Raw genomic sequence first — 15528 nt, forward strand, 5'->3', positions numbered from 1 at the left:
CCTCAAACAAGAAACTCTATTAGGGTATAACTAATTCAAAAATCAATTATGCCAATTGGCACACAGATGGAGAAAAAAACATAACAAACAGGTAATCGACACACCTCCTTTTAGCCAATACTTCACTCCCTTCCCAAGCCCTTTACAAGAGTTTTGAAGAATTTATCGGTACAGTTATCGAAATTTCACCTTCTTTAATTCCACCCCATCCTTGCACAAGCTTCAGAGAAATGAAATGATCAAGAGGAAGAAAGAAGAGATGGAGGGGGAGGCAGAGACCAAAAGGCCTGCATAAAGCAGCCTGGAAAATCAGCCCCTTGGTGATCAAAAATCAAACAAGTGTGGAAGAGGAAAATCAACTTTTCCAGAGAACTTAGATTGTTAAAATTGTAAAGCTGCTGTTTGGGAAAGATTTTAAGAACTGGAGCCTGGCAAAAGCTCAAATCTTAGAATCTTTAAGATTAGAGGTGGAACTTTTTCACTGTCAAGAGGAAAGAGAAAAAGATTTAGCTGCAAAAAGCTAGACTATGTGGTCCATCCGTCAACATAAAAAAGATAAGCCAAACAACTTCTTCTCCCTCTGAACCTGGATATTAGTAAAAATCACTCATGTGTCAAAAAGAACAAGATTAAAATTAACACACAAATTGCATCCACAAATGGAATATATTTGAAAATAAATAAATGTGTTATCTTCTAAAGCAGATAAGGGCATAGAAGACGAGAATCAGAGGATAATGGAAAGGATTATAATCAGATTCTAAAGATATTACAAGGAAATTAGAAAGAATACATTAGCTACCTTAATCTAATTGTGGGTCTAAACCTAGAGGAAAAACTTAAAAAGGCACCTATTCTTCTGCTGCTTCATGGTTTCAATAGTCCCCATTAAGTAAAGCTTAAATAGACCAAATATTTCACTAAAAATCAAGTCTTCACAGTATCTAGGGCTGCCTCTGAACTAGAATGATTGATTTTTTAAAAGAACTGGTAAATTCTTAAGAAATTATTTTGAAAAAAAAATCAATATATTCAAATCCACGCTTTAACTTCACTGAAATCATTCCACCTTGACAACAAATCATTGTCAGCAAACATGCAAAACAATCCTGTGGATGAGCCTCTTATGCACCCACATTTGTATGTGAGCCACACTTCTAAAAAGCTTTGTAAAATGATGTGCAATCTAATACAGTATTAAATTTTAAAAAGCAAATGAATTACTATCTTGCTGATCCAGTGTTAGTGGGTAGGGCTTCTGGGGAGAGAGGTAAGAGGAAGGAAGACATTGAGGCAGAATGAGAAACTGGACAGAGATGTTGGGCATAGAAGGAAAAGAAAGATGAGGGGGAGGAAAGAGATGTGGAACAGGGAGTTGAAGAAGAATGGGAGCATTTTATGGAAATCATGTAGAAACACAAAAGCCAATTCCAAAGTTTAAAAAGAATCTGTATTCAAAAGCATCTGGGAAAATTCAATTTCCACATATACGAACAGTGCTATCTAGAAAGAAATGCTAATGGAAAAAGTGTTTATTTTTAAAATATCTGATTGGAGCCTGCTGAAATACTGTCACAAGCCTTCTTAACAATACTAAAAAGTGTCAAAGAATGAATAAACCCTGGAGAAAATCAAAATTCGTCATTCTACTTTTTTATGGTAGGGCATATGCCAAGCACTGTTTTAAGCAATGGGTTAGATACAAATCAATCAGGTCAGACAGTCCCTTTCCCACATGGAGCTCAACGTCTAAATAATAGGGAGAATCCCCTTTTTACAGTTGAGAAAACCGAAGCACTGAGAAGTTGCGTACTTGCCCAAGGTCACACAGCAAACAATTGGCAGAGCTGGGATTGGAACTTTGTAAGCACAAACTGAGCTGTCCACATGTTTTGTTTTGTTGTCTGTCTCCCCCTTCTAGACTGTGAGCCCACTGTTGGGTAGGGACCGTCTCTAGATGTTGCCAACTTGTACTTCCCAAGCGCTTAGTACAGTGCTCTGCACACAGTAACTGCTCAATAAATACGATTGACTGAATGAACAATAATGGTTTCATCATGATGAGTACAGCCCCTCAGCTTTAATAATAAGGCATGCAGTTTGGGATGCATTGGTTCTACGTTCTCTAGTGACTATATATTTTGTACTCTGCACTTTGACCCATGGACAGTCTAAAATAGACTTTTTAAGCTTCCAACCTGAGCATTACCCATCACAGAAATGACACTCAAAACTATGGCAGGTCATTACTTAAATATGGAAGTTGGTAACATCTGAGGCTCATGTTACGGAACATAGATTGATATACTTCAGTCACTGGAAACCAGCAGCCTTCATTCGACTGCTCCACACTGCACTGCATAAAAATTTTAGGGGAGATTAACTTGGACCAAAAGGAGGAAATGGAGACACCGCGAAAACACCTCTGCACCGGCTTTGCGGGCACCCTCATTATAATCATCATCAATGATATTTATTGAGCGCTGGGTGCAAAGCACTGTACTAAGCTCTTGGGAGAGTATAATAAACACAGTTGGCAGACCCATTACCTGCCTACAACAAGCTTACACTACAATCCATATTTACTGCCAACCCACCGAGTACGTGCGCGAACACACACACACAACTGCTGAATGAATCTGGATAAGCCTCTTTCCTCCCTGCAATTCATTTTCCCTGGAGACCAGAATTGGAGTGAGGGCTTCCAGAGATCAAAGGCAAGCTTTTACAATAAACCTGGTTTCTTTTCTCCTACAGGACTCTGTGAATTACCATATTTATATTTTGTGGCTGTCATACACCAGAGGATATTAAATGATCACAACTCTGCATCTCACCAGAAGCCCTTTAAACAAAAGTAATGGCTTATGTCAAAGAAGGCTGTGGAAAAGGAAAGAAAAGAAGTTTTTATTACTATTTCTTAATGACTACAAGTATTTTCAACCTATGGCAAAGCCAAGAAGGTAGAGAAGTGATTTTTATCGAGAAATGAGAGTTTTAGAAAACATTCTCTCTTTCCTCACTGATTTCCATCGTGTAAAACCATAAAGAAAGGTCAGCCTGGGTCTGCCTGGAGGTTCAGCCATGCCAGTATTCTGGGCTCAACAGTAGTAGCAAAGGATACCCCCCTCAACATGATCAGGAATCTATTCCCTTCCAACCATCCATTGATTTTTTTAAGTTCTTCTCAGGCCTTCTATAATTACCTAACTTTTCCCTCTCATACCTTTTTACTTACAACTGCTTCTCTGGAAAATGCCCTCCTTCTCCAGTGTGTATACATTAAAAAAAATCAGCAATATACTGAACATCAGTAGGCCATGCTTAAACTTTCCTAACTGAATAATAATATCGACTAGGGTTAGGGTTTTCTTCCTCTAGTGACAGATTTAAAGTAAATTAAATGGAAGAATGTTGGCTTTCTGGAGATGCGTGATCAGCAATCTAGTAGGACAAAGGAATTGACCCTTCATTTCTATAAGATGCACGAGTCTATTCATGCTTCATGCCACATTCCTTCTAGTAACACAGTAAGCAGTAGCTTTACTGAGCACTCATTTGGGGCAATGCACTGTAGTAGTAGTAGTAGCAGTAGTAATAATAATAATAAATGGTATTTGTTAAGTGCTACGTGCCAACCAATGTATTAAGCCTTCTAGACTGTGAGCCTGTTGTTGGGTAGGGATTGTCTCTATCTGTTGCCGAATTGTACTTTCCAAGCGCTTAGTACAGAGCTCTGCACACAGTAAGCGCTCAATAAATACGATTGAAGGAATGAATGAGCACTGGGGCAGATACAAGCTAATCAGGTTGGACACAGTCCCTGTACCACATGGGGCTCACAGTCTTAATCCTCATTTTACAGATGAGGTAACTGAGGAACAGAGAAATTAAGTGACTCACCCTAAGTCACACAGCAGACAAGTGGCAGAGCTGGGATTAGAATCCAGGTCCTTCTGACTCCCAGGCTTGTTCAGATGAGTTGGATTCCCACAAGATGAGTCCGATTTAATATCTACCTAGTTTATTTTATTGTTAATAATTATAATAATAATAATGGCATTTGTTAAGCATTTACTATGCGTTGGGCATTGTATTAAGTGCTGGGGCAGATACAAGATAATTGGGTCATCATCATCATCATCAATCGTATTTATTGAGCGCTTACTATGTGCAGAGCACTGTACTAAGTGCTTGGGAAGTACAAATTGGCAACATATAGAGACTGTCCCTACCCAACAGTGGGCTCACAGTCTAAAAGGGGGAGACAGAGAACAAAACCAAACATACTAACAAAATAAAATAAATAGAATAGATAAGCACAAGATAAATAAATAGAGTAATAAATATATACGAACATATATACATATATACAGGTGCTGTGGGGACAGGAAGGAGGTAAGATGGGGGGGATGGAGAGAGGGTCCCTGTCCCTCATAAGGCTCAAAGTCTTAATCTCCATTTTACAGATGAGGTAACTGAGGCACAGAGAAGTGAAGTGACTTGCCCAAGGTTACACAGCAGACAGGTGACAGTGGTGCCCATTCCCAAAATGAAGAAGAGATCGGTAAAATGCAAAGATGCCTCAGTATATACCCATGTTTCTAACTATAGCAGCATTAGAAATTGAGGAAAAAATATCTGTGCATAGAAACCTTACAATTTATTTTTCCCTCCTAAGCTAGAGTCAGAGAAAACAGGCAGAAATGGAGATGCTGATAGTATTTGGATGCTTGGAAATACAGACTGGGAGCTCCATTTGGAAAAAAACAAGTCTGCTACCAGCATTGGGCCAGAAGATTTTGACAACATTTATATCCTGGCAGGCTGAACCTAATGCGATACTTTCTGCAGTTAATCCTAATATCCAAAAAATGACTCTCAGCTCTTTGGGGGCTTTGCTATATGCCTGGGCCATCTCTGACAGAACACCGTTTTACTTTTTGAAACTCCACAGAGTTCTATACCACACCTAAAACTGGCTCAAAGATTTTAATGACTGCCAATTGTAATTTAAATGTACTCTTCTACATAATACCATGCCTCAATAGCCAAGATTTCTCAATTATTTTCAACATAGGCTGGCTTCTTTTTCACATCACCATAACTGGAAACAATTCTGATTTACAGTCACCCTTGCACAGATAAATAGCAGCCACCTTCAAATAAGTGAAATGTATAGTTACTGTGAATAGTAAAAGGTACTGAAACAGAGAATCACCTAAATAATAGAAATAATCATTCATACTAATATGAACAGTCATCAATCAATCAATTGCATTTATTGGCGGTTTACTATGTGCACTGTACTAAGTGTTTGGGAGTGTTCTGGGAGAGAACAATACACCAAAATTAGCAGACATGTCCCCTGCCCATTACAGTTGAGGGGGATACAGATATGAATAATGACTAAAGTCACGTAAAATAGAGAAGGGAACACATCAGACGTTATGCAAAATTGGTTAATTCCAGAATTCTTCAGAAGGATTCTGCTAAGAAGGCCCTTATGCTTTTATCAGGCATTCCAAAGGTCAGCTATGAAAACATCTGCAGTGTATTAAAACTATAAGCAAACAGAAATCTTCAAAGAGTAACAGGTTCTTCAGGAGAGACAGTGACATCTTGTGGAAATCACAACCTTTCAGTACATTATATTACTATTCGTTTCCTATTGAAGCTGCAGACAGACATATCGCATACCTAGCATTTGACACTTGAAAGGAATGCTTAATTTAAAAAAATTTGAAGGATTTGAAGATGAAGGCATCTAATCTATTTCAAAAGAAGAGATATAGAAGGGGAAAGTAGAGGGAACGATATTCTGCCATCACCAAGCTGATCATCCCACTGAGACGCTGAGCTCTACAAGGGACAGTGACTAGTGTCCAATCTGATTATTTTATATTAACCCCAAGCACACTGCTTGGGACATAGTATCATTGTATTTAACAGTAATCACAAATAACAGAATTTTTACTATTATTATTTCTAGCTGAAACAGTATTTATTGAATGATCTGTACCTTGATCTCATCAATCCCACCACCAACCGTTCGCCCACATTCTCCCTCAGGCCTGGAAATCCCTCCCCCTTCATATCTGACAGCCCACCCACTTTCTCCACCTTCAAAACTCTCCTAAAATCCCATTCTTCCAGAGGCCTTCCTAAGCTCTTCATTTCCCTTGCCTGCCCTCCCATCTGCATCATCCAAGCACTTGACTGTGTACCCCTTTAGCACGTTGATACTTCTCCCCAACCCCACAATCCTTATGTAAATATTCTTATTTTTATACTCTACATTTCCCCTATCCCTGGTTTATTTTGATGTCTGTGTCCCTCTATAGACAGTAAGCTCCTTGTGGGCAGAGATCTGGTCTACCAATTTCCTTATATTGTGCTTTCCCAAGTGCTTACAACAGTGCTCTGCACAGAGTAAGCATTCAATAAATACCACTGATTGACTGATTGACTGAATGCCTCCCATGTACAAAGCACTTTACTAAGTTCTGGGGAAAAATACAACAGAGGATAAGTTAGCCATGACCTTTGGCCTGCATAGGAGCTTAAAATCTAAGAATAAGATTGTGTGGAGAGGGAGGGAGGCAAGAGACAACCAAGGAGAGATTGAAATGGAAAAAAAAAAACCCAAAACAAAAAAACAATGTAAGACAACTATTACAACAATCACAACCATAAGAGCTAATATGAGTTATGGACAGGGGAACGGATTTCAGACAGCTCCTTTCATTCATTCAATTGTATTTATTGAGCGTTTACTGTGTGCAGAGCACTGTACTAAGCACTTGGGAAGTACAAGTTGGCAACATATAGAGACGGTCCCTACCCAACAACGGGTTCACAGTCTAGAAAGGGGAGACAGACAATACAACAAAACATGCAGACAGATGTCAGGTCATCAGAATAAATAAAAATAAAGCTAGACGCACATTATTAACAAAATAGAATAGTAAATATGTACAAGAGTAAATATGTACAAGCTCCTCTATACAAATAAGTAAATATTTATATATGTACATATGCAAATATGTACAAGCTCCTCTATACAGCAGACAGGTCCAGACCCTAAAAAGCTCCCAAGTGGTGGAAGGGAGTGGGGTGTGGGGAATTTGGGAGGGAGGGGGCCTCTGTGGGCTCCTCCAACCTGAGCAGACCATGGTACTTCACTGGTGAGGAGGCAGCCAAGGATGGAGCATCAGCTTCTCTGTTTCCTCCACCCAATCTCGCAGGCCTCTCGACCCCACAATTCTCTAACATCAGTGAAGTGATGCACGGCTTCCTGATCTAATTTTTCTTAATTTATATGAATTATGGGTGACAGTGCACTGGACAATGGAATCTGGGAGCTAGTACCAAGGAACTTTTCAATGCTTTAGGAAATGGGCACCATATTTCTGAAAGCCTTTCACTCAGCCATTCATAGGTGAATGCATGCTGATGACAACTTTGGAAATCCACGCCAGAGAAAACAGAAAGAGTTCGAGAACACTCTGGAAGCAGGGTGGCCTCATGGAAAGAGCACAGGTCTGAAAGTCAATGAACCTGGGTTCTAATCCCGACTCCACCACTGTGTGAGCCTGGGCAAATCGCTTAAACTTCTTGGAGCCTCAGTTATCTCATCTGTAAAATGGGGATTAAGACTGTGAGTGCTGTATGGGACACGGACTTTGTCCAACCTGATTATTTTGTACCCCAAAACTTGGTATAGTGCCTGATACAAATGCTTAACAAATACTATTTAACAGAACAAATTAAAAAAGCCACTCCTTTGATTAGGAACTCAGTTGGAAGATGTCCACAGGTCACCATCTAAATGCTACACAAAGCAAAACCCAAAAAGCCTTCATGGGCAATCCAAAATTTGCAAGCTTTCCCTGAATTCCATAATTCCTGCAATACACTATGAACGGACATAATCAGATTGTAAACACTTCAGTGGCAGGAACCATGCCTTCTCGTTCTACTGCATTCTCTCAAACACTCGTTACAGTGCTCTAGAAGCAGTATATGCTCAATAAATAATACAGACAGATTAACAATTAGGAACTAAGAGCACAAGAAGATTATCTGTATCTCTTGCCATCCTAAACCAGAAAATCTCATATTAACAGAGTATAGGGAAGCCACCAGAAAATACAGAGGCAGTTAAGAAAGTAGCATGGAAGGAGCGTGGCCTACTGGCTAAGAGTCGCTAAAATCCGCCCTTTCCTCTCCATACAAAGTGCTACCGTGCCAATATAAGCACTTATCCTAGCCTGCCTTGACTACTGCATGTCTCCTCGCTGATCTCCCCGCCTCCTGTTTCTCCCCACTTCAATCCACACTTGACTCTGCTGCATGAAATCACTGATAGACAACATTCAGTTCATGTCTCCCCATTTCTCAAGAACCTCCAATAGCTGCCCATCGACTTCTGCATCAAACAAAAACTCCTTACCATTGGCTTTAATCACTCAATCAGCTCACCCCTTCCTACCTCACCTCACTAATCTCCTACTGCAGCCGAGTCCACACTTTCCAATCCTCTAGTGCCAGTTTACTCACTGTGCCCAGTTCTCATCTATCTGGCCACCGACGCCTTTTCGACATCCTCCCCCTAGCCTGGAACTCCCTCCCTCTCCATATACCCCGGATCACCACTCTCCCAACCTTCAGAGGTAAGGAGTAAGGTAACACCTCCTCCAAGAGGCCTTCCCTGATTAAGCCCTCTTTTCCCTGGCTCACTCTCCCTTCTGCGTTGTCTACGCACTTCGATCTGTGACCTTTGGACATCTGGATACTCACCCCACCCCCTACCCCACAGCACTTACATACATATCTTTAAATTACAGATTATAAATTACTCATTTATTCACATTAATGTCTGTCTTCCCCTCTAGACTGTAAGCTTGTTGTAGACAGGGAACGTGTTCTGCTAATTTTGTTGCATTGTGCTCTCTCCAACACTTAGTACAGTGCTCTGCACATAGAAAGCACTCAAAATATACTATTGATTGATGGCGGATGAAGCACACGCCTTGGGAGCCAGAGAACCTGGGTTCTAATCTGGACTCCACCATTTGTTTGCAGTGTGATCTTGGGCAAGTCACTTAACTTCTCTGAGCTTCACTTTCCTCAACTACAAAATGGGATTCAGTATCTGTTCACCCTCTTAGACTGTGAGCTCCATGTGGGACAAGGACTGTATTTGGCATGTTTAACTTTTAATCTACCCCAGTACTTAGAACAGTTCTTGACACATAATAAGTGCTTAACAAGGGAATGGGGCTGACTGGAGATTCACAATTCCTGCCCTTGAGGAGTTTACAGTCTAGAGGGGGAATCAGATATTAAAACATATTACAAATCAAGGAAGCAGCAGAATATAAGGATACATACATGTGAGCTGTGGAGCTGGGGGTAGGCTGAGTATCAAAGAGCTTAAGGGGTGCAGGCCCAAATGCATAAGTAATGTGGAAAGGAGGATGAATAGGGTGAGGAAATGAGAGATTAGTCAGGGAAGGCTTCTTGAAGGAGACACAATTTTAGTAGGGGTTTGAGGATGCAATGGAAAATCTTCAAGACAAAGTCCGATAAAATTTCGATCCATAAAACTTCCAGTTCAATAGGCTATGAGTATCAAAGTTATGTCCAACTTCTGGAACATTTTCACCTGCACCGATTCTGAGGTGGGCAAACCTTCGATAGCAAATTTGAACACACAGGCAATCACTAGAGAGAACGAACGCATTCAAATAGCAAGGATCCATCCTTATGGAAAGGAAGGGCTTTCCCTTCAAAGCCCTACTGAGAGCTCACCTCTTCCAGGAGGTCTTCCCAGACTGAGCTCTCCCCCTCCTCCCCCTTCCCCTCCCCACAGCACTTGTATATATGTTTGTACATATTTATTACTCTATTTTACTTGTACATATTTACTATTCTATTTATTTTATTTTGTTAATATGTTTTGTTTTGTTGTCTGTCTCCCCATTCTAGACTGTGAGCCCGCTGTTGGGTAGGGACCGTCTCTATATGTTGCCAACTTGTACTTCCCAAGAGCTTAGTACAGTGCTCTGCACATAGTTAGCGCTCAATAAATACGATTGAATGAATGAATGAATGAAATCTTCAAGATGCCGCTAACTTTTTCCAGTTGCTAGACACCAGACCAAAGCTGCTGCTATGATCCAGAGCCATATCATGATTGAGCCTTTGCTTCCCTAAAACTTGAAAATGTCTGTTCTACATGTCCTACTCAAGTGGGACCTCCCTTCGTGCCTCAACAACATCTCAAATGTCTGCCTCCAAAGTCAACTCAAGGAACCCTTATTATTTCAGAAAGAATACACAAATACATTGCATGCCCAACTACTAAGTTTTAACACTGCAGGGTCATGCATGATGCTTGAAAATTATATCGCGAAAAAGGGAATAAAGTCCAAATGTCGACTTTGGAATTGCCAACAACAGCAGCAGGACTCTCAATTCAATAGACTAGATTTCCTACTTGCATTAGATTTCAATCCAGTAGGAGTCTGCTTCATAACCACTTTATTAGGGCAGTGCTCTGGGCCTCAAAGCTACTTATCAGAAAGGCTGAAACTATATAGGTTTTTTATTTTAAAAACCCTTCACATCAACCTTTTTAAAGGATGGAATTTACTCTACACCTTTAGAGTAACTTTTTTTCATCCCCCACTAATTTTTGCAGTACAGGAACCCTTGGAATATAATCAAGTAAACAAATCAACCAATTCCAAAGTGCTTTAGTGTGCTTATTCCTAGTTAATTGGTCACATGCTGTGATTTTTGTGTTTGCATGAAACCTAGCAGTATTTTTAAAATGATGGTAGATAAATACCTTGTAATCTTCTCTTAACAGTCTTTGAATAGCTGGCTTCTTAGCACTGGGTTCATACCCATGTCATAAATTCACTCATTTAATGAAAACCATTACATAACATTCTTTACCTGAAAAAGAAAACTGCTCATATGCTATCTGAATAATTCATGTTGAGGAATCTGTTCTACATAATCTTGCCAGGAAATACTTCATATTAAGGGCCCAATTTCCAAAAACTGTCACCTTTATTGTACATATAAATTATGCAGCTACATACATGAACTTTAAGAAGTCATTTTTGAAATCTGTGCCTCAAATATTAATAGTCTGACGTTTTTCTTGCCATAAGAATATAAGTAAACAATCCAAGCTATTGTGAAACAGTATTACAAATTCCCACTTTGTTAGCACCTTGCTTCAAACAGTTCTATACCTTTTTAAAACTTTTTCTCCTTGGAAAAGCTTATACCAAAAATATTGAACTGCCAAGTTCGACCCAAGTTGGCTTGGGTCTCCCATGCCTGCCAGAAACATGAAGTTTCCAAGAGGGAAGGGAGGAGTAATATACTGCCATGTGAAGGGATCAGGAATTTCCAGAGACAGGGGAGGGGGTTCGGAGGAGGAGAGGGAGAGAGAAATAGAGAGAGACAGAGAGAGCATGAGCTGCCCAGGGAATATGTGTGTTTTACTCACTTTCTGAGTAAATACACTCTTGACACAGCTCGGTGGCCATTGTTTTTCTTTAACACAAGCCCACCTTAATCATAGCAGTGCAGATATCTGCTGTCTTTAAGACAAGTCCACCCTAGTCATGGCTGTGCAGTTTAAGAAAACCCAGATTCCATTTTTCTATGCCAAACCTACTTCCTTAGGGTTTTTTTTTTCCTTTTTTATGGTATTTGTTAAGCACTTGCTATGTACCAAGCACTGGACTAAGTGCCAGGGTAGTAGCTTATACTAATAATTAAAAATTCAGTATTAGATTTTTGGGTACATGTGCAAATACAGATCTTAACTAGCAAAATGTGACCTTTTGCATTCTATTTAGGAAAAAGGGTGTTCTATGCTTATCGATTAAACCTATCATTCATTATCTAATGTTAAAAAGAAATTGATTGTTATGATTTTAGTCAACTCGGTCAAAATACTCTAGAGGAAAAGGAATGAAATGGCTAAGCCAAGGTAAACTTTGCAGCGTTGTCTCCAAGTGAGAAAGCCTTGCAACTAATACCAGCATTACAATTAAATAGTGTAACTGCAAAAGAGCATGAAAAATACAGTACTACAATTTGGGGTGGCTATTCAGCAGTCTCCCAGAAAGAAGGGTTTCAGCACTGAAGAAATTGAAGAAATTTCTCTTCAGCCCTGAAGCCTTCATGTTTCCAAACAAAATATTTTGAAAGACTGAAAGTACAGCCAATTTGCTTGACCACATGACAAGCCATACTAAGTCTTAAAATGTTTTCATCAGCTAGGAATGCGTGATACGATGGCAGGTTTGGGCTATTCAAACAATCAATGATATGTATTGAGCATGGATTGCGAGCAGAGAGCCGTACTATGCTCTTTGGAGAATACAACAAAGCCGGTAGATGCGATCCTTGACCATGAAGAGAAGAGCATTTTCAAACCTTTCCTTTTTTTTTTTTTTTGCCTTAAGTAATGCAGTTACCTTGGATCACATACAGGTGTACGTTTTTAATCTAGCTAGAGTTTCCATTTTTATTTACCTAAGATTATGTTTATTTCTATTCTTAAAAAAACTACATTTAAAAGGAATGAAAATGCAAATGCTCAAAGAATAGTGAGATGATGAAATAAAAGTTTAAAAGATGCTAATAAATTCTTGCTGTCTGTTCAAGGCCATTTAAAGGGATATTGCATTTAAATTCAAAATAGTACAAGAAAAGAGAATACACATACCCTTCTCCACCCATTCTCGTTATCTTTAGACGAAAATCCACAGAATTCAGGCTCGGAGGCTTCCATTTCAAAATATCATCACATCGACCAGGTTTGTATTTCTAAAGTAAATTAAATTAGTTTTAGTGAATCAACAATACTTAATTCAATGTTCTCACATAATTTTAAAAAATAGTTGGGAAATTAGGACTATATCTGCGTCCTTTGGGTTTTTTCATATTCTTCAACCAAAAATGAAATTGGGGAAGAAGCAAGTTCGCTGTCTACTTTTGTTTAGAAAATAGTGATGTAGCCATAACTGTGCCCTATCACAGATTGTAAATATTCGCATTTCATATTTCGCCTGACTGATAATTGCCAGAGCAGATGGTTGCTAACAGTTCTCTCCATAAAATGCTTGAAGAATATAGTTCTCTGCTACCAATACCAAAACTATTTTCTAATGAAGTATTTATAAGTACATCATCACTGGGGTTCTTCACTGTTTTTCTCTCTTTGGATGCAGTCCATGGCTAAATTTGATCACTTCTTCCCATGTAACATTCAGCAGCTGTATTGTCCCTTCCTCCTAAATCCAGTGATCAATCTTCACTCTAGTCCCTGGTCATTTCCAACCCTCCTTACAAACCTATCTGCTTCCAGTATTTTCATCATTTTGGAAGAGGATGGTCACTAGCTTTCTTATAAGAATCTGATTAATGACAAGTAGATCTAGCAGTTCTACATTTTTGAAGATGGTGCTTTCCAACATCCATTATCCTTGCTTTCAAACACACTGAAAAGACTGACATCACTGACTGTTTGCATGTGAGACTAGAACCTCACTATGCTAATAGGATTGTCCCATACAGAGTCCATTTCTATCTTCACGCTTGCCATTTACAATCCCTTTATCTCCATGAAGTCTATGCTCAAGGACAGCAATCCCCATCTCAATTCTTAACTACTAGGCTGATACTTTGATGCAGTGGGTTCCCAAAGCCATTCCCCACTGCTCGAGACTGTCTTCAAATTGTTCATTTTCCCTAGCTTGTGGGTGCCCTATATAGAGATGTTTGAAGATCCTGTCATCGTCAATTCTCCTAGCATGCCCTTCCCGGGAGAGCTTTCTGCTTTAATACTGGTAGGCTGACAGCATCTGGGAATGCTTTAACTCATAATCATGGTCTGCCATTTGAGGGTGAGTATGGTTCATAGGTGATGCTGTGGCAACTGTTCAACTGAAGGAGGTCCAGGTCTCAAAGCCGGATTAAAAGATACGACATGGAGCTTCACTGCCCTTTCGTTGCCATCCTGTGTTCTACTGTCTGTCCAAAGCCATGTTGGACTTTTTGATCCCATTTTCTATCTCTGAGTCTTTATATATCAATGGACAATGTACTGGCTAGGTAACAGAATGCAGAGACCACACTGCTATATCAGTCAGGTAACTCCCCCAGGGATTTCACTAATTATCCTCCACACCCTAATATGGTTGTGTCACTATCTACATTCATACCTGATTGCTCACCATCAGATTCTACACTAAGCTTTACTTCCTTTATCCATTTCTCTGAACCCCATAGAAAATAACTTTCTTGCTTCTCCTAGCAATCAATACTATTTATTGAGCACCTATTCCACTAAACATGCACTAGAGGCAAATGTAAATTAATTGGGGAATGCCTCCTGAAAGAGAGGGCATTTCAGGAGGGTTTGCTTTGCTTGCTCTTCATTCATTTTTCCCCATTCCTCAACTGAACCTTCTCACATACCCCTTCCAAAGATATGATACTGCCAAGCCTCAGTTGATTTGCCCATTCCACAGTTTTAGAAACATGGGCTGGACTGTCCTTTGTGAACATTTATTTTTCCCCACATTTATAAGGTTATAAATTTATAACTTTAGACAGAAGCCCCTGAGGATACTACTACTGCACAAAATTACCAACTCTATCTTTAAGATAAATAATGAAAGTACATTGCTTTCGACGGTGATATACCAATAGCATGTTTCTAGAAAAGAAACTAAAAAGTAAACCAAAAACAAAATGGAAAGAAACACATCCTAATACTCAACCTATTTAATTTATTCTCCTTCAGAAGAAACAGGTAAGACTTAGTTTATTTGACATTCTCCCAATGGTTCCAAAGTTTTTAGTTGTTAGTCGCTAAAATTAATGTCTGAGGCTGACTCTCAAAGACATATCCTTTTTAAATCTACTTTTTGAAGAATATATTTATATTTCCTGATGAGCAAAACATAATATTACAAAAATATGTAGCAAGATGAATTGCATTGGAATTCTGCCACCTTTTGATTATGCTTCTAAAGGAAGATGACAGAAGAGTAATTTAAGAATCGTTTGCATTGGAAATATTCTGCTTAGAATCCAAATGATCTCCCTTATGAATAAAATTAATCACAGCAACTTTAATAGATTTCACAAAACATAAACGCAGAACGGAGGGCAATTAAACAAAGTAGTTGAACTAATGATATAGCATGTAGGTAAAAGTCCTCAAGACTTTATTGCAAATGAGCTATGGATTAAGTTCCACCTTTTTTATAATTTATGCATCAAATGCAGAGTAGCTTTGCTGGCAGCATTTCCAAAACATTTATGTATGTACTTGAATTTTTTTTCCATCTTATTCCTTCAAAACATGAAATGAATGAAGGTTATTACAAACAAACATTAGGTCAAACTAGAGGGAACTAGGAGAGAGCCATTAGAACTGGACTCCATATGAATCACTTTCATCTGCTTATGTTATCCTTCCCT

The 15528-nt window shown here is 39.2% G+C and overlaps 1 protein-coding gene across 2 annotated transcripts in view; it reads right to left on the bottom strand.

Annotated features, from left to right (window-relative positions):
* Positions 1 to 15528, bottom strand: part of RNGTT (RNA guanylyltransferase and 5'-phosphatase) — a 249998-nt gene that overhangs the window by 84801 nt on the left and 149669 nt on the right. For both annotated transcript variants that reach the window (XM_038761118.1, XM_038761117.1), the window contains one exon: positions 12764 to 12864. In XM_038761118.1, coding sequence (XP_038617046.1) covers positions 12764 to 12864 — 101 coding nt within the window. The remainder of the gene's footprint in view (positions 1 to 12763; positions 12865 to 15528) is intronic.

Source organism: Tachyglossus aculeatus, chromosome 19 (genome assembly GCF_015852505.1).
Source record: "Tachyglossus aculeatus isolate mTacAcu1 chromosome 19, mTacAcu1.pri, whole genome shotgun sequence".
Classification (NCBI taxonomy): Eukaryota; Metazoa; Chordata; class Mammalia; order Monotremata; family Tachyglossidae; genus Tachyglossus; species Tachyglossus aculeatus.